Here is a 19,000-nt window from a genome sequence, read left to right as displayed (position 1 = left end):
CCCAACACTTTGGGAGGCCAAGACCAACATGGAGAAACCCCATCTCTACTAAAAATACAAAATTAGGCAGGCGTGGTAGCACACGCCTGTAATCCCAGTTACTCAGGAGGCTGAGGCAGGAGAATCACTTGAACCCAGGAGACGGAGGTTGCGGTGAGCTGAGACTGCACCATTGCATTCAGCCTAGGCAACAAGAGCGAAACTCCATCTCAAAAAAAAAAATGTAACCTGACTTGCTGGGAATTTCATAGTTTTCTTTCTCTGCCCTCATGTCAGGGTTATATAGTGTTGCAAAATGAATTAGTGAGCTTTTCCTCATGCCTGTGAACAGCTGGCTTCTAGATCATGGGCATTATTTGTCCCTTGCAAATATGAAGCAGCCAGGCGATTGTAATCCCAGCACTTTGGGAGGCCAAGGCAGGCGAATCACCTGAGGTCAGGAGTTCAAGATCAACCTGGCCAACATGGTGGCCATCTCTACTAAAAATACAAAAATTAGCCAGGCATGGTGGTGGGCACCAGTAGTCCCAGCTACTCGAGGCAGGAGAATCACTTGAACCTGGGAGGCAGAGGTTGTAGTGAGCCAAGATTGCACCACTGCACTCCATCCTGGGTGACAGAGTGAGACTCCATCTCAAAAAAAAAAAATTTATGAAGCTCGAAGTGTTTTTGAGGCAATACGTTGCTAGCTTTTCAGTTTTTACTTAGTTGTTAGTTCATCAAAAAAATATATAAATATATAAAATATATTTTTAAAAAAATTTTATATATATATATATAAAATTTTTTTTTTAGACGGAGTCTCGCTCTGTCACCCAGGCTGGAGTGCAGTGGCACGATCTCGGCTCACTGCAAGCTCCGCCCCCCGGGTTTACACCATTCTCCTGCCTCAGCCTCCTGAGTAGCTGGGACTCAGGCACCTGATACCACACTCAGCTAATTTTTTGTATTTTTAGTAGAGATGGGCTTTCACCATGTTTGCCAGGATGGTCTAGATCTCCTGACCTCGTGATCTGCCCACCTCGGCTTCCCAAAGTGCTGGGATTACAGGCGTGAGCCACCGTGCCCGGCCGGTCATTTATATTTTTAAGAAAAATATAAAATTTGGGGGTATTTTCTGAATTATCAAGTTGGCACAGAATTGACAATTGTATACTCTTAAAACTTTTCACTCCCTCTGTATCTTTTGGTTTTTTTCCCTTTTTCATTTTGTGTCTTTGTATTTTTATATTTGCCCCCTGGTTCCTAAGCCTTGGTTCATCAGCCTTGCCAAGTTTATTTCCTTGTGCCCCACTCACTGGCAACAGGGACTGGTGTTTGGCAGCATGGCCTGTTGCCCAGAAGTGCAGGCTCTAGAGCCAGATTCCCTGGGTTCAGAAGCCAGCACCCCTTTGTAGATATGTGAACTTGAGTGAATTCTTTTCTATAAAATTATGGCTGCCTTGTCTGTAAAATAGGCTGACAATAGGATCTACCTCATTGAATTGTGGGGAAGATTAAATGAGTTGATGCATTTAAAGTGCTCAGAGGCCAGGTGTGGAAGCTCACACCTGTAATCTCTGCAGGTTGGGACGCTGGGGCGGGAGGAGGATCACCTGAGCCCAGGAGTTCAAGATCAGCCTGGGCAACATAGTGAAACCCCACCTCTACAAAAAAAAAAAAAATACAAATATTAGCTGGGCCTGGTGGCAAGGTGAGAGGCCAAGGTGGGAGGATCATGAGCCTTGGAGGTCGAGGCTGCAGTGAGCCACAATCACACCACTGCACTCCAGCCTGGGCAACAGAGCAAGACCCTGTTTCAAAAACAAAAGAACAAAAAAAGTACATATTATTAAAGAGTATTTTTTAAATGGGGAAGCTGTGAAAGGGATTTAAAAACACGTTGGGGCCGGGTGCGGTGGCTCACGCCTGTGATCCCTGCACTTTGGGAGGCAAAGGCGGGTGGATCACGAGGTCAGGAGATCGAGACCATCCTGCCTAACACGGTGAAACCCCGTCTCTAGTGAAAACACAAAAAATTAGCCGGGCGTGGTGGCGGGTGCCTGTAGTCCCAAGTACTCAGGAGGCTGAGGAAGGAGAATGGCATGAACCCGGGAGGCAGAGCTTACAGTGAGCAGAGATCGCGCCACTGCACTCCAGCCTAGGCGACAGAGCGAGACTCTCTCAAAAAAAACAACAAAACAAACAAACAAAAATAGCATCTTGGATCCTTCTACCCAAAAACACCAATACCATGTTAATGAATTTTACTTTAGGTATATGAATGCCAACATATTTTGGTTTCTATCACCTTTTGTGTTGGGAGAAAGAAATTCTCTTTCCAGATGACTAAAAGAAGAAATAGGCTGGTCACAGTGGTTCATGCCTGTAATCCCAGCACTTTCGAAGGCCAAGGTGTGCAGCCTCACCTGAGGTTAGGAGTTCGAGACTAGCCTGGCCAACATGGTGAAACCTCGTTTCTACTAAAAATACAAAAAAATTAGCCGGGTGCCATGGCACACACCTGTAGTCTAGGCTACTCGGGAGGCTGAGGCTGGAGAATTGCTTGAACCCGGGAGGCAGAGGTTGCAGTGAGCCGAGATCATTCCACTGCACCCTATCCTGGGTGACAGAGTGAGACTTCGCCTCAAAAAAAAAAGATTAAATTTTTCTTTTTTCTTTTTTCTTTTTTTTTTTTTTTGAGACAGTCTCGCTCTGTCACCCAGGCTGGGGTGCAGTGGTGCAATCTCAGCTCACTGCAAGCTCCGCCTCCTGGGTTCTTGCCATTCTCCTGCCTCACCCTCCCGAGTAGCTGGGACTACAGGTGCCCACCACCACGCCCGGCTAATTTTTTTGTATTTTTAGTAGAGACGAGGTTTCACCTTGTTAGCCAAGATGGTCTCGATCTCCTGACCTCGTGATCCACCCGTCTTGGCCTCCCAAAGTGCTGGGATTACAGGCGTGAGTCACCGCGCCTGGCCAAGAAAGATTAAATTTTAGGGATAAAACTTATTGAAAAGTATGTCGCAAATGTATATTTAGAATTCTCATCTTCTCTGAGTTAATTGGAGACCCTTTGCTTTTCCATTTCATACAGGAAATCTAGGAATCTCTCTTAACTGTTTCCAGTTTGAGAAAACAGTCAGCTTTTATAAGTTTATGTTTACCTAATATTGTTATTTTCTACAGCTGCACAGTTGGGGATCTTCAAACCAAGATAGATGGCTTGGAAAAGACTAATTCAAAGCTTCAAGAAGAGGTTTGTAAGTTTTACTGAAATTTTTACACAAAACAGAATGACCCAAGGTTAGAGAAATGGTGTAGTCGGTCTGTGGAAGCAGAGCTTCTTGCTGGTAGGAAGGGGGCTTGCTAACCTCCAGTTGCCCCACGTAGGACAGGGGAATGTCTGTGTTCTGCCCTGTCCGAGGCTCCCGGTGAGACACTGCAGCTGATCACAAGCCAGTTCTAAGTGACTTAGATTTTATCACCTCAAAGTCATCCCATAGAAGGAAATTGCTCTTTGGAAAAGCCCAGCTTCTGTGGTGGAAGAGCCGTGTCTTCCTCTTTTTCTTCCCTTCCTATGATGCCGTGTGCCTCCCTGCTGCCCCAGAAAGCACAGACTCTGTCATAAGGAATAAGTGTCCTCGCCCACCCCTTCTGCTTTGGCCTCAGGAGCATGCAACCAGCCTCCCCACAGTGCGGTCTTTCTCTGCTTTCTCACTAGGAAGAGAGAATGAAAGGACAGGACAAAGGAGGGCTGAGCCGAGGAAGAGAGCTTGCTGCCAGCTGCCCGGCAGTCTGCTTGGTGGACACATCTTGTCTCCTGTTAGCAGGAGGGGGGTGCTCAGCCCTTCTGAGGCTCTCCACAGGTAGCAGTCCCCGGCTGCCCAGGCCTCCCAGCTAGAAGGACGAGGGCTCTGAGAGGGGCTTGAGAAGGAACACCTCCACGGCATGGAGGTGGGTTACGGCAGAAAGGAGAGCCTCAGAGCCCACCTCTGTAACGAGGGACCCCGTGTAAGGCTCCCTAAAGCCGACTGCTCCCTCCTGAGTCGCCAGCCCTGAAAGGCTTTCAGGAAAGGAGCTCAGATTGGTGTGAGGAGAAGGAAATTCAAGACAGCGTCTTAGATGGGGGTGTCATGGGGGAAACTTCATGGAACATAGGATTGGAGGCTTCACAGTCACCTTGGTAGGCAGACCTTCGAGCCTCAGGCTAGGTAGGTCGGTTGTTGAGCTCATTTTTCTCATCCCAAGTTAGGTAATAATACGTACTTTACAGTACTGTTGCAAAGATTAAGACTAATATCTTGTAATGTGCTTAGGGCAACACTTGCCACGTGGGAACTCGAGTTGTTTGATTTTAGAACAAGCAGATTCGCTACTTCTCAGTCAAGGCGGCGTGCTTTGGTGAAGGTCCGATTCAGCTTTTGAAACCAAACAGAGTTATATGGGGTTTTCTGCTTTTCAGACAGGGTCTCACCCTGTCACCCAGGCCGGAGTGCAGTGGTGCAGTCATCGCTTACTGTAACCTCAGACTCCTGGGCTCAAGAGACCCTCCTGCCTCAACCTCCCAGTAGCTGGCACTACAGGTACACACCACCAACACCCGGCTCATTTTTTAACTTTTTGTAGAGACAGGATCTCACTTTGTTGCCGAGGCTGGTCTCAAACTCCTAGGCTAAAGTGACCCCCCACCTTGGTCTCCCAAAGTGCTGGGATTACAGACGTGAGTCGCTGAGCCCAGCTTCGGTTATGTTTTCTTTTTTTTCTTTTTTTTTTTTTTCCTTTTTTGAGACAGAGTCTTGCTCTGTTGCCCAGGCTGGAGTACAGTAGTGACGTGATCTCGGCTCACTGCAAGCTCTGCCTCCCGGGTTCACATTATTCTGCCTCAGCCTCCTGAGTAGCTGGGATTACAGACGCCCGCCACCACATTCAGCTAATTTTTTTTTTTTTTTTTTTTTTTTTTTGTATTTTTATTAGAGATGGTGTTTCACCGTGTTAGCCAGGATGGTCTCGATCTCCTGACCTTGTGATCTGCCTGCCTCGGCCTCCCAAAGTGCTGGGATTACAGGCGTGAGCCACTGCGCCCGGCCAGGTTATGTTTTCTTTAAAGGCAAATGATTGTAATAGAAAATGTGCTTCAGCCAGGTGTGTTGGCTCATGCCCGTAAATCCCAGCTCTTTGGGAGGCCAAGGTAGAAGGCTTGCTTGAGCCCAGGAGTTTGGGATCAGCCTGGGCAACGTGGCAACACTCTGTCTCTACAAAAAATTTAAAAATTAGCTGTGGTGACACACACCTGTACTCCCAGCTACTCGGGAGGCTGAGGTGAGAGGATCACTTGAGCCTAGGAGTTAGAGGCTGCAGTGAGACAGAGTAACACCCTGTCTCAATTACCAAACAAAGAAATGTGCTCAGTGAAAAGCACCGCCCTCTTCAGGGTGTGCTCTCTGCATCTCCAGAGAGTAGAATGGGAATTAGCTTATGGTTTTTGCCTGCTTCTTCCCTTTAAGCAACTAACACGCCCTTTGAAGCCTTGATGTTTGTTTTTTTGGGCACAGCAGTTATGTGTAGAAACCCCAGGCCGGGTTCTGAGTCTAAGTGGAGAGTAATTCTCAGGAGTTGTAGACACTGTTGACAGAGAAGGTGAGGAGTTAGTGCTTCGAGTCCCTCCACTAGCGAATGATGCCGAAAGCCAGCCAAGCACCAAGGACGGAGATCTTGCTTCTTTCTCCCCAGCTGCACCTTCCTCTCTGCAAGCTGTGTGATGAGGCTGGAATGAGGAGGGGCTGGTTTCTGTGTTTACTCATCTGCCTTGCCTCTTGAGACTACCTCTCCTTAGGCAGGTCCCTAACAGCATCCTGCTTCTCTATGCTTTTCCCTCAGCCGTGAGAAGTCCTTCCAGGGGAGGAAGAGGTCCTCTCGGGCATATCTCCAATGATTTGTTTTTTATTCCTCCCTGCAAATTCTTTAATCCTCCCTCTAGTGATTGAAATACACTTTTACTGATCATTAGCCTGAAAAACTGGAAAGAAAGAAGAGTCAGGACAAAAGCCCGTAACCCCTTCACTAAGTGACAGCTATTCTTACCATTTTATTATTTGATATGTGTTGTTCCCATCTTTTCTTTTTACTTTTTGAGACAGGCTCTGGCTCTGTCACCCAGGCTGGAGTGCAGTGGCACGATCTCAGCTCACTGCAACCTCTGCCTCCTGGGCTCAAGCCATCCTCCCACCTCAGCCTCCTATGTAGCTGGGACTACAGGCATGAGACATCACGCCTGGCTGATTTTTGTGTCTTTTGTAGAGATGGGGTTTCACCATGTTGCCCAGGCTGGTCTCGAACTCCTGGGTTCAAGCCTCAGCCTCCCAAAGTGCTGGAATTATAGGTGTGAGCTACTGTACCCGGCCACTCCATCTTTTCTTAAGCATTTTTAACCTAGTTGATTTTTTTTTAAATACAGGTGAGAGCATACCATATGACCTTTTTTCCCATTAGTATTATATCTTTTTTTTTTTTTTTTTTTTTTTGAGACGGAGTCTTGCTCTGTAGCCCGGGCTGGACTGCAGTGGCCGGATCTCAGCTCACTGCAAGCTCCGCCTCCCGGGTTTACGCCATTCTCCTGCCTCAGCCTCCGGAGTAGCTGGGACTACAGGCGCCTGCCACCTCGCCCGGCTAGTTTTTTGTATTTTTAGTAGAGACGGGGTTTCACCGTGTTAGCCAGGATGGTCTCGATCTCCTGACCTCGTGATCCGCCCGTCTCGGCCTCCCAAAGTGCTGGGATTACAGGCTTGAGCCACCGCGCCTGGCCAGTATTATATCTTAAGTATGTTCTCAAGTGATTAAAAGTTTTTGTAAACATTTTATTGACTACATATTTGTTTTTTGTTTTTGTTTTTGTTTTTGTTTTTTTTTTGGAGACGGAGTCTCGCTGTGTCACCCAGGTTGGAGTGCAGTGGCGCGATCTCGGCTCACTGCCCAGCCTCCCGAGTAGCTGGGACTACAGGTGCCGCCACCTCGCCCGGCTAGTTTTTTGTATTTTTTAGTAGAGACAGGGTTTCACCGTGTTAGCCAGGATGGTCTCGATCTCCTGACCTTGTGATCCGCCCGTCTCGGCCTCCCAAAGTGCTGGGATTACAGGCTTGCGCCACCGCGCCCGGCCAACTACATATTTGTTTTATGCTTCTGCTATGATTTAACTATTTCCCTAATAGTGAACATTCAGGCTGTTTCTAATTTTTTGTGTCTGTAAATCTTTGTCCACATTAAGCAGTATGCTGTCATTTTTGTAGAGGGAGAAAATCTGGAGAGGGCAGAGAAGGCTAGGGGCAAGGGCGGAGGAGAGATTTTACTACATACGTTTTCATGTCTTTGGAATTTGGAACCATGTATTATTACCTGTTGAAAACAAGGAAATAAAATATCAAACCTGTGAACATTGTCAACTGTGAAGATGCCAAATTAATGTTTTTAATTTGAACAATAAGATGAATTTTGATGTTAAGAACTGTAAAAATTTTCCTTAATCAGCTTTCAGCTGCAACAGACCGAATTTGTTCACTTCAAGAAGAACAGCAGCAGTTAAGAGAACAAAATGAATTAATTCGAGAGAGAAGTGAAAAGAGTGTAGAGGTGAGAAATTGACCTTACAGCTGGGCAGCGTGTTCCTTCCTCAGACACACCCGTTGTCAATCTCAAGCTCATAGCTTAAGAACAAGCCCGTCTTCAGAATGCAAAGGTGCCTTGCTTGATGTCAGAAAGTGCCTCTCACCACCTTCCCTGCCCACATCACTCTAAGACCACCTGGATCACTTGGATGGGGACTCCCTGCCTGGCCTGTGGGCCTTTGCATGCCACAGTTCCTACTCGTTCTTCAGCATCCACTCACCTGCCATGTCCTTCATGATGTCGTCCCGGGGGCCGTGGGCGGGCATGGGCCATTCTCCCTCATTCCCGTTGCTCTTTGTGCCCTTCCGTGGTAGAGTCCATTTGACGTTTTGTAGGATTGTTGGCTTGCAGCTGTGTCACATGATGACTTAAGGGTAGAAACCACACCTGGGCCGGGCGCGGTGGCTCACGCCTGTAATCCCAGCACTTTGGGAGGCCGAGGCGGGCAGATCACGAGGTCAGGAGATCGAGACCATCCTGGCTAACATGGTGAAACCCTGTCTCTACTAAAAATACAAAAAGTAGCCGAGTGGCGGGCGCCTGTAGTCCCAGCTACCCGGGAGGCTGAGGCAGGAGAATGGTGTGAACCCGGGAGGCGGAGCTTGCAGTGAGCCGAGATCGCGCCTCTGCACTCCAGCCCGGGCAACAGAGCAAGACTCCGTCTCAAAAAAAAAAAAAAAAAGACCATATCTGATTCACTTACAGATTCACTCAGTGCTAAAAACATGTTCATAAGTACTGGATGATGGGCTGAATGAGGGCTTTTCCTGCTGATGAAGTCTTGTTCCACTTTTTGTTGTTGTTGCTGCTGTTTTCTTGAGACAGAGTCTTGCTCTGTTGCCCAGGCTGGAGTGAGTGGCGCAATCTCGGCTCACTGCAAGCTCCGCCTCCCGGGTTCATGCCGTTCTCCTGCCTCAGCCTCCCAAGTAGCTGGAACTAAAGGCGCCGCCACCACGCCCAGCTAATTTTTTTGGTATTTTTAGTGGAGACGGGGTTTCACCGTGTTAGCCAGGATAGTCTCAATCTCGTGACCTCATGATCCACCCACTTCGGCCTCCCAAAGTGCTGGGATTACAGGCATGAGCCACTGTACCTGGCCAAGTCTTGTTCTGTTTTAAAGAAAACTGAATTTAAATTGCTTTATGAAAGTCACTTTTTTTTTTTTGGAAACAGAGTCTTGCTCTCTGTCACCCAGGCTGGAATGCAGTGGTGCAATCTCAGCTCACTGCAACCTCCACCTCCCGGATTCAAGCGATTTTCCTGCCTCAGCCTCCCAAGTAGCTGGAATTATAGGTGCATGTCACCATGCCCAGCTAATTTTTATATTTTTAGTAGAGATGGGGTTTCACCATGTTGGCCAGGCTTGTGTCAAACTCCTGACCTCAAATGATCCTCCCGCCTCAGCCTCCCAAAGTGCTGGGATTACAGGCATGAGCCACCACACCCAGCCTATGAACTTTTCAAATATCTATGGACTTAACTCTCATTCTTTTTTTTTTTTTGAGAAGGAGTCTCGCTCTGTCACCCAGTCTGGAATGCAGTGGCACAATCTCAGCTCACTGCAAGCTCTGCCTCCCGGGTTCACGCCATTCTCCTGCCTCAGCCTCCCAAGTAGCTGAGACTGCAGGCACCCACTACCATGCCAGGCTAATTTTTTGTAGTTTTAGTAGAGACGGGGTTTCACTGTGTTAGCCAGGATGGTCTCGATCTCCTGAGCTCGTGACCTGCCCACCTCAGCCTCCCACAGTGCTGGGATTACAGGCGTGAGCCACTGTGCCGGGCCAAATTTTTACCTTGTTCTATCTTGCTTAAAAAATAAAAATTACTTCACATTTTTTACAATTGTGGTATATTTTTAAGTACTTCATAATTAGCTTGCTTTCCACAAGCAAACAATTCCTCTTGGTGTCCTTGTTTGATACAGATAACAAAACAGGATACCAAAGTTGAGCTGGACACTTACAAGCAAACTCGACAAGGTCTGGATGAAATGTATAGTGATGTGTGGAAGCAGCTAAAAGAGGAGAAGAAAGTCCGGTTGGTGAGTGTGCAAGACTGAGTGTCTTTAGAGTTTCCCAGTAGCCCTCTAAGTTAATTCTGTCAACACTTCTCACAGGCATGCTTAACCGTCCTGATGCTCATGGAAAGTCAGAAGCTGTTCATTTAAAAAAAAGTTATTTTAAGTCTATGGTTACAACTCAGTTGTGCATTGTCACTTATATATTTTCCCATTTTATAAATCTTTATTTTTTTTTGTTTATTTGTTTTTTTGTTTTTTTTCAAGACGGAGTCTCACTGTGTCTCCCAGGCTGGAGTGCAGTGGCGCAATCTCGGCCCACTGCAACCTCTGCCTCCTGGGTTCACGCAGTTCTCTGCCTCAGCCTCCCGAGTAGCTGGGATTGCAGGCGCCTACCACCACGCCCAACTAATTTTTTGGTGTTTGGTTTTTTTTTTTGAGACAGAATTTCACTCTTTTCGCCCAGGTTAGAGTGCAGTGGCGCGATCTCGGCTCACTGCAACCTCCGCCTCCCAGGTTCAAGCAGTTCTCCTGCCTCAGCCTCCAGAGTAGCTGGGACTACAGGCACATGCTACCACGCCCGGCTAATATTTGTATTTTTAGTAGAGACGGGGTTTCACCATGTTGGCCAAGATGTTCTCCATCTCCTGGCTTTGTGATCCTCCTGCCTCAGCCTCCCAAAGTGCTGCGATTACGGGCCTGAGCCACCATGCCCGGCCAGTTTTTTGTATTTTTAGTAGAAGCGGGGTTTCACCATCTTGGTCAGGCTGGTCTTGAACTCCTGCCTCGGCCTCCCAAAGTGCTGGAATTACAGGTGTGAGCCACTGTACCCAGCCATTTTATGAATCTTTTACAGGGATTGCTATGAGACCAGATTGATGGTTTATTTGACAATACAATTCTCTCAGTCATAACCTCTGACCTATTTATTTCCACTCAGCCTGTGCATCAGTGACCAGGTTACTTGTAAACACTGTTCTTGTGCCTGCTTTATTTCTTTGCTTTTTTGCATGAATGCAAAGAGACATGTCCTGGGTCAGGACGGAACCATTTCAAAATGGTTGCACTTTCGTTGCTATAAACTAGCAAATCATTCTAGAAATTCTAACACTGCACTATCAGATCCCTTCCAGCACTCAGACGAGACAGATATTCTTTGAGAACATGCATTCTGATCTGTGGGTATGGAAAACATGGTTGCTGGAACCTAGGCTCATCCTGCCACTGATCAGCTTTCTGTTGACTTGATGTGGAGCCAGCTTTAACTGTACAGTGAGGAACAGGGGAAACAGCATCTAATCCTGCTCCAGACAGACTCTTTTCAGTCTCCCTAACCTATTCTCACCTTGTTTGTTTGTTTTGTTTTGGTTTGGTTTTTTTCTTTAAGACAATCTCACCCTGTCACCCAGGCTGGAGTACGATGGTGGTGTGATCTCGGCTCACTGCAATCTCCGCCTCCCGGATTCAAGCAATCCTCCTGCCTCAGCCTCCTGAGTAGCTGGGACTACAGGCGCACACCACCACACCCAGCTAATTTTTGTATTTTTAGTAGAGACGGGGTTTCACCATGCTGGCCAGGCTGCTCTCAAACTCCTGGCCTCAAACGATCCGCCCGCCTCAGCCTCCCAAAGTGCTGAGGATTACAGCCATGAGCTACCACGCCCAGGCTTCAGTTTGTATTTTAAGCACTACTTGAGATTCAACCCCAGTTAAATACATTTCTGTGATCTATTTTAATAACATTTTCCTTGTAAATATCCTTTTAAGGAACTGGAAAAAGAACTGGAGTTACAAATTGGAATGAAAACCGAAATGGAAATTGCAATGAAGTTACTGGAAAAGGACACCCACGAGAAGCAGGACACACTAGTTGCCCTCCGCCAGCAGCTGGAAGAAGTCAAAGCGATTAATTTACAGATGTTTCACAAAGCTCAGGTGGGAGTTGGCTTTGTGTGCATAGTGCGTCCTGGTTTGTGCTGCTCGTCAGTCTTGTGTCATTCTTCTTACAGAATGAGCGAGAAGACACGTAGAGCCCCGCGTATGTGTCAGACCTGCTCCTATTATGATTTCGATCCTCATGGCAGTCCCTGAGAAATGGGGGGAAATGTAAGTGACAAGGCAGAGCCAAGTCACTAAATCACATGCCCCTGGTGACAGCTCATAAGGGGAGACGTGGGTCTTTTTAACCCAAACCCAAACTTTGTCCATCCACCTTCGCTGTCTCTCCACTGTCTGTTTCCTTCTATTTCAACGATTTACTGTTTACACCAAGCATGGAGAAGTGAATTAAAGATGTCATTTAGGGCCGGGCACGGTGGCTCACGCCTGTAATCCCAGCACTTTGGGAGGCCGAGGCGGGCAGATCACGATGTCAGGAGTTCGAGACCAGCCTGGCCAACATGGTGAAACCCTGTCTCTACTAAAAGTACAAAAATTAGCCAGGCATTGTGGCGCGCACCTCTAATCCCAGATACTCAGAACGCTGAGGCAGGAGAATTGCTTGAACCTAGGAGACAGAGGTTGCAGTGAGCCGAAATCATGCCATTGCACTCCAGCCTAGGTGACAGAGCAAGACTCCGACTCAAAAAAAAGTTATTTAGTATTGGCTTTTCTTTTTTTTTTTTTTTTTTTTGAGACGGGAGTCTCGCTCTGTCGCCCAAGCTGGAGTGCAGTGGCGCGATCCTGGCTCACTGAAAGCTCCGCCTCCTGAGTTTACGCCATTCTCCTGCCTCAGCCTCCCGAGTAGCTGAGACTACAGGCGCCTGCCACCGCGCCCAGCTCATTTTTTGTATTTTTAGTAGAGACGGGGTTTCACTGTGGTCTTGATCTCCTGACCTTGTGATCCGCCCGCCTCGGCCTCCCAAAGTGCTGGGATTACAGGCGTGAGCCACCGTGCCCGGCCTAGTATTGGCTTTTCAAACTTTGCCGTTAAGTTAATGTTTCTGAGTGTTCTGGGCCACATAGGTAGCTGGTTGCCTCTCCTGTGTCATTTCAGGGTGGTCCAGGGGAACTGTCCCAGACAGAACCAATCATGCCAGCGTTTGAAAAACAGCATCTAGGCCAGGCACAGTGGCTCACGCCTGTAATCCCAGCGCTTTGGGAGGCCAAGGCAGGCAGATCACGAGATCAGGTGTTCGAGACCAGTCTGGTCAACATAGTGAAATCCCATCTCTACTAAAAATACAAAAAATTAGCTGGGGGTGGTGGCATGTGCCTGTAATCCCAGCTACTTGGGAGGCTGAGGCAGGAGAATCCCTTAAACCTGGGAGACAGAGGTTGCAGTGAGCCGAGGTCACGCCACTGCACTCCAGCCTGGGTGACAGAGCGAGATTCCGTCTCAAAAAAAAAAAAAAAGGAAAAGAAAAACAGTATCTAAAAATTAGAAAGCTTTTATTCCTCAGAAGCTCCTCAGAAGGGGACCATTCTACATCTTCCTCAAAACTTTTGACATTCTGGTTCCTATTTTCTTGCCAAAACAGTCCCATTTCATTTTCCATGGATATAGCTTCACTCTTACTTCCTGTAACATCTGTGTCACAGATAGTATGAGACAGCAATAATAAACTATTATTTTTTCCTGTCTTTTTAAAACTATTAATCAGCCGGGCATGGTGGCTCACGCCTGTAATCCCAGCACTTTGGGAGGCCAGGCGGGCGGATCGCCTGAGGTTGGGAGTTTGAGACCAGCCTGACCAACATGGAAAAACCCCATCTCTACTCAAAATACAAAAATTAGCCAGGCATGGTGGTGCATGCCTGTAATCCCAGCTTCTCAGGAGGCTGAGGCAGGAGAATCCCTTGAACCTGGGAGGTAGAGGTTGCGGCTCGTGCCACTGCACTCCAGCCTGGGGGACAGAGCAAGACTCTGGCTAAAAAAAAAAAAAAAAATTACGATTATAATAGTAACAATAACAATTGAAGTAAAACAAAAGAAGAAAGGAAGAATTTGCATCTCTTCCCCAGTCATTACAAAAAAAAAAAATTGAAGGAAGAAAGGCTGGGCACGGTGGCTCACGCCTGTAATCTCAGCACTTTGGGAGGCCGAGGCAGGCAGATCACAAGGTCAGGAGATCGAGACCATCCTGGCCAGCATGGTGAAACCTCGTCTCTATTAAACATACAAAAAAATTAGCTGGCTGTGGTGGCGTGTGCCAGTAATCCCAGCTACTCAGGAGGCCAAGGTGGGGGAATCGCTTGAACCAGGGAGTCAGAGGTTGCAGTGAGCCGAGACTATGCTACTTACACTCCAGCCTGGTGACAGAGCAAGACTCCATCTCAAAAGAAAAAAAAGGAAGGAAAAAATAGGAAGAAAATCGTTTCAGCCTCCTGATAAATCATCCTTTTTTTTTTTTTTTTCTGAGATGGAGTCTCACTCTGTCACCCAGGCTGGAGTGCAGTGGCGCAGTCTCGGCTCACTGCAACCTCCGCGTCCCAGGTTCAAGCAATTCTCCTGCCGCAGCCTCCTGAGTAGCTAGGACCACAGGCACGCAACACCACGCCCAGCTAATTTTTGTATTTTTTTTTTAAATTTTTTTCCTTGAGACAGAGTCTCACTCTGTCACCCAGGCTGGGGTGCAGTGGCTGGATCTCAGCTCACTGCACACTCCGCCTCCCGGGTTTACGCCATTCTCCTACCTCAGCCTCCCGAGTAGCTGGGACTACAGGTGCCCGCCACCTCGCCCGGCTAGTTTTTTGTATTTTTAATAGAGACGGGGTTTCGCCGTATTAGCCAGGATGGTCTCGATCTCCTGACCTCGTGATCCGCCCGTCTCAGCCTCCCAAAGTGCTGGGATTACAGGCTTGAGCCGCCACGCCCAGCCGAATTTTTGTATTTTTAGTAGAGACGCGGTTTCGCTGCGTTGGCCCGGCTAGTCTCAATCTCCTGACCTCGTGATCTGCCCACCTCGGCCTCCCAAAGTGCCGGGATTTCAGGCACGAGTCGCCACGCCTGGCCATCTATTTTAATTTTTTAATGTTTTCTTCTGATGTTGGTTAGTAAATAGACATAATGTAAATATGTGTTCGTTAGGGGAAACTAATCTGCTGTGAGAATTTAGCAGACCCCAAAATAGAGTGGCTTAAAAATATGGGAATTTGATTCTATTCTTGAAGGCGATGAAAAAAGAAAAACACATACATACATGCACACACACATATATATATATGGGTGTGTTATGTATATGGGAATTTATATGGGAATTTGTATTTCTGTTATGTAATGGTTGCAAGATGGGCATTTCAGGCTAGCAGTTTTGTTCCCTGCAGTCATTCGGGGCCCCAGCTCTCCAGGCCACTCTAGTTGTCACCATTCCTGCCATTGCAAGGTGGTGGAAAAACCAAAGTCCAGAGCTGGGACCTCCTCTCAGGCAGTGAGACAGAAGTTGCACACAGGCTTCCAGTCAGTTCGGTAGGAAGGGGTTGTCACCAGTGGCCCACGTGGGCTGAGGGGGACATGGGAGCTCCTTTTTTCCGGAGCTACAAGCCCACTGAAGGGGAGGAGAGATGTTGGTAGACGGATCTTTGTCTCTGCCAGAGTTGGCCCACGGGAACTGCTGTGACATCCCGGCTGGACCCTGCATCCTCCTCAAGTCTGCAGTCCCTGGCTGATGTATAGCCCTCTCCAGCAGCCCACGGGACCTGTGGCCCAGAAAGCCAGCATCTTCCTCACGTTAGCCTGTCACCCCCAGCATGAAACGGTGGAGGAGAAACAAGACACACATAGTGAAAGTGCCCGTGTGGAAAAGGGAGACACACGGCAGTCGCCGGCCCCATTTCTTAGCATGCCTGGCCACACTGGTTCTGCCTTTGAAGGAATTTCTTGATCAGTTGACCCCACAGCCCCTCAGAGGTCCGCCGTCATCTATGGCCACATCTGAAGGGGGCTCAGAGCATGCCCTCCTCAGAGCCTGCGCAGCTTTTTCGAGCAGCCTCTTCCAGGTATCTCTTGGCCAGCCTGGCGGTTGTAGTGGGGATCGGTCACAGGTGTTTTTCAGATCAGACTTGATGTCTTTGACAAGGCAGTTGCCTTAGTCGCAGTCTCTTTTCAGTTCATTTCTCCTTGGTCTGTGTGTCAGCGACCAGAGTTCCTCCCTGAACTCAACTCAGTTCTTGTTCCTGCCTTACTGCTTTTGCTTTTTTGGGTGTGTGTGTGTCTGTGTGTGTCTGTGTATATATGTCTCTTCCTTTCTCCCCCCTCTGTCACTTTAATGACCAGTCATCTGAAACAACAGATTTAGGTGTGAGAGAAGCACCTTTGATCTGATCTTCGCTGCAGGGCTGTTCTGTAGCGCCTTCGTTGCTATTCTTAGTCTTGTCTATTTTAGGGTCCAAAAGCAGTTGACGTTTCTGGTTCTGTGAAGTCCCTACCTTTGGCCTCTTTATTCCTGTGCGTCTTTCTGCACCAGCCAGCTGACTTCCACCTGCGCACGGCCCTTCCTCACAGCGCCTTGTTCGGACAGCAGGATAGCCAACGTGCACTAGACTGACTCCTGCAGCTCTTTCCATGCGTTCTGGCACTGCTGGCCGGTGCTGTTTGCCAAGCTTAGGCAAGTGACAGCTGTACCCAGCGCTTTGCCATAGCTAACAGGGATCACCAGCTTTCCAGCTGCCAGTATCTACTTTGACAACACCCACCCCTGCCTCCCAAGTCAGTGCCGCATATGGTCAGTTTTGTTTTTTATTTTTTATTTATTTATTTATTTTGAGACAGGGTCTGGCTTTGTCGCCCAGGCTGGAGTACAGTGGTGGGATCTCAACTCACTGTAACCTCTGCCTCCCAGGTTCAGCCTCCCATGTAGCTGGGACCATAGGCACGTGCCACCACGCCCGGCTAATTTTTGTATTTTTGGTGGAGACAGGATTTGGCCATGTTTCCTGGGCTGATATTGAACTCCTGGGCTCAAGCAGTCTGCCTGCCTCAGCCTCCCAAAGTGCTGTGACTGCAGGTGTGAGCTGCCACACCTGGCCCAATGTGGTGGGTTTTCATTTGGGAAGCACCACACACCAAGAGACCTCTGGTACTGCTAGGATCGTATCATCTTGTTTTCACTTCAAACCCTTTTATTTTTTTTTTTTTATTTTTTTTTGAGACGGAGTCTTGCTCTGTCACCCAGACTGGAGTGCAGTGGCCGGATCTCAGCTCACTGCAAGCTCCGCCTCCCAGGTTTATGCCATTCTCCTGCCTCAGCCTCCCAAGTAGCTGGGACTACAGGCGCCCACCACCTCGCCCGGCTAGTTTTTTGTATTTTTTAGTAGAGACGGGGTTTCACCGTGTTAGCCAGGATGGTCTCGATCTCCTGACCTTGTGATTCGCCCGTCTCAGCCTCCCAAAGTGCTGGGATTACAGGCTTGAGCCACCGCGCCCGGCAAAACCCTTTTTCCCTATTGGGCTTCCAATGCAGATGGTTGAGTCAGTCATAATCTCTTTTTTTTTTTTTTGAGACAGAGTTTCACTCTTGTCTCCCAGGCTAGAGTGCAGTGGTGTGATCTGGGCTCACTGCAACCTCCGCCTCCCAGGTTCAAGCGATTCTTGTGCCTCAGCCTCCGGAGTAGCTAGGATTACAAGCATACACCACCATGCCCAGCTAATTTTTGTATTTTTGGTAGAGATGGGGTTTCACTGTGTTAGCCAGGCTGGTCTCTAACTCCTGAGCTCAGGTGATCTGCCCTCCTCGGTCTCCCATAGTGCTGGGATTATAGACATGAGCCACCACTCCCAGCCTTTTTTTTTTTTCCAATAGAGACTGGAGTGTCACTGTGTTGCCCAGGCTGGTCTCGAACTCCTGAGCTTAGGTGATCTGCCCTCCTTGGTCTCCCATAGTGCTGGGATTGCAGACATGAGCCACCGTGCCCAGCCTTTTTTTGAATAGAGACTAGAGTCTCACCATGTTGCCCAGGCTAGTCTCAAACTCCTGAGCTCAAGCGATTCTCCCACCTTGTCCTCTCAAAGTGCTAAGATTACAGGCATGAGCTTCCGAGCCCAGACTGTAATATTCTTTTACAAAATTTTAAAATCTCTTTCAGCATTTTTAGTTGCATTTTCTGCCTTTCTTCCTTATTGAGTCTTACCAAAGGTATGTCTCTTTTAATAATCTTCCCGGCCAGGCGCGGTGGCTCATGCCTGTAATCCCGATACTTTGGGAGGCCAAGGCTGGCAGATCACGAGGTCAGGAGTTCGAGACCAGCCTGGCCAACATGGTGAAATCCCATCTCTACTGAAAATACGAAAATTAGCCAGGCATGGTGGTGCATGTCTGTAATCCCAGCTACTCGGGAGGCTGAGGCAGGAGAACTGCTTGAACCTGGGAGGTGGAGGTTACAGTCAGCCGAGATCGTGCCATTGCACTCCAGCCTAGGCGATAGAGTGAGACTCCATCTCAAAAACCAAACAAACAAAAACTTTCCGAAAAAACAACTTTTTTATCCTAATGTTTTTTTGTTTTTGATTTTGTTTTTGTTTTTTGTTTTTTTGGTTTTTTTTTGAGACAGAGTCTTGCTCTGTCACCCAGGCTAGAGTGCAGTGGCATGATCTCAGCTCACTGGAACCTCCAACCCCCAGGTTCAAGCAATTCTCCTGCCTCAGCCTCCCAAGTAGGTGGGATTACAGGTGTGCACCACCACGCCCAGCTACTTTTTGTATTTTAGTGGAGACGGGGTTTCACCATGTTGGTCAGGCTAGTCTTGAACTCCTGACCTCAGGTGATCCACCCGCCTTGCCCTCCCAAAGTGCTGGGATTACAGGCGTGAGCCACGGCGCCTGGCCTATTCTAATATGCTTTACTGTTGTTCCATACTTAATTGATTTCTACTGTGGCATAACAAGAAATATATGTTTGGTCTCTGCCCCTGGTTCCTGGTACGCAGCTTCCTAAACCCTTGGATGCCCTAGAGTGAAAGACTGTCTTTTGTATGCTGACAGCTGGTAGCTGGGGCTTCTGAGTAACGTTAGGATAGTCATGGTCCCCTGAAAGACAAAGCATGATTACGGACCTAGAACTTTTCGGTACCACCCCAGGAGGGAGGGGAGACGGTCTGGAGATTGAGCTAATCACCAGTGATCAATGATTTCATCAGTCGTGACTCCATAATGAGACCTCCCTGAAAACCCCAAACCACAGGGTTCGGAGAGCTGCTGGCCTGACGAGCCCAGCAAGGTGCTGGAAGGGTGGTACATCCAAAGAGGGTGCGAAAGCTCTGCACCCCTTCCCCCATCCCTTACCCTGTGCGTCTCTTCCATTTGACCGTTCCTTTATAATAAACCAGTAATTGTAAGTCAAGTGCCTTCCTGAGCTCTGTGAGCCGTTCTAGCAAAGCCGAGGAGGGGCTCGTGGGAAGCCCCAGTGT

The 19,000-nt window shown here is 48.2% G+C and overlaps 1 protein-coding gene across 3 annotated transcripts in view; it reads left to right on the top strand.

The window, feature by feature from the left end:
* Positions 1-19,000, top strand: part of RUFY1 (RUN and FYVE domain containing 1) — a 71,626-nt gene that overhangs the window by 33,690 nt on the left and 18,936 nt on the right. For all 3 annotated transcript variants that reach the window (XM_037992597.2, XM_037992596.2, XM_073010427.1), the window contains 4 exons: positions 3,169-3,238; positions 7,504-7,605; positions 9,566-9,682; positions 11,426-11,593. In XM_037992597.2, coding sequence (XP_037848525.1) covers positions 3,169-3,238; positions 7,504-7,605; positions 9,566-9,682; positions 11,426-11,593 — 457 coding nt within the window. The remainder of the gene's footprint in view (positions 1-3,168; positions 3,239-7,503; positions 7,606-9,565; positions 9,683-11,425; positions 11,594-19,000) is intronic.

This window comes from Chlorocebus sabaeus, chromosome 23, assembly GCF_047675955.1.
Source record: "Chlorocebus sabaeus isolate Y175 chromosome 23, mChlSab1.0.hap1, whole genome shotgun sequence".
Lineage (NCBI taxonomy): Eukaryota > Metazoa > Chordata > Mammalia > Primates > Cercopithecidae > Chlorocebus > Chlorocebus sabaeus.
Note: the sequence above shows the minus strand (reverse complement) of the source record. Positions and strands in the feature narration are given on the sequence as shown.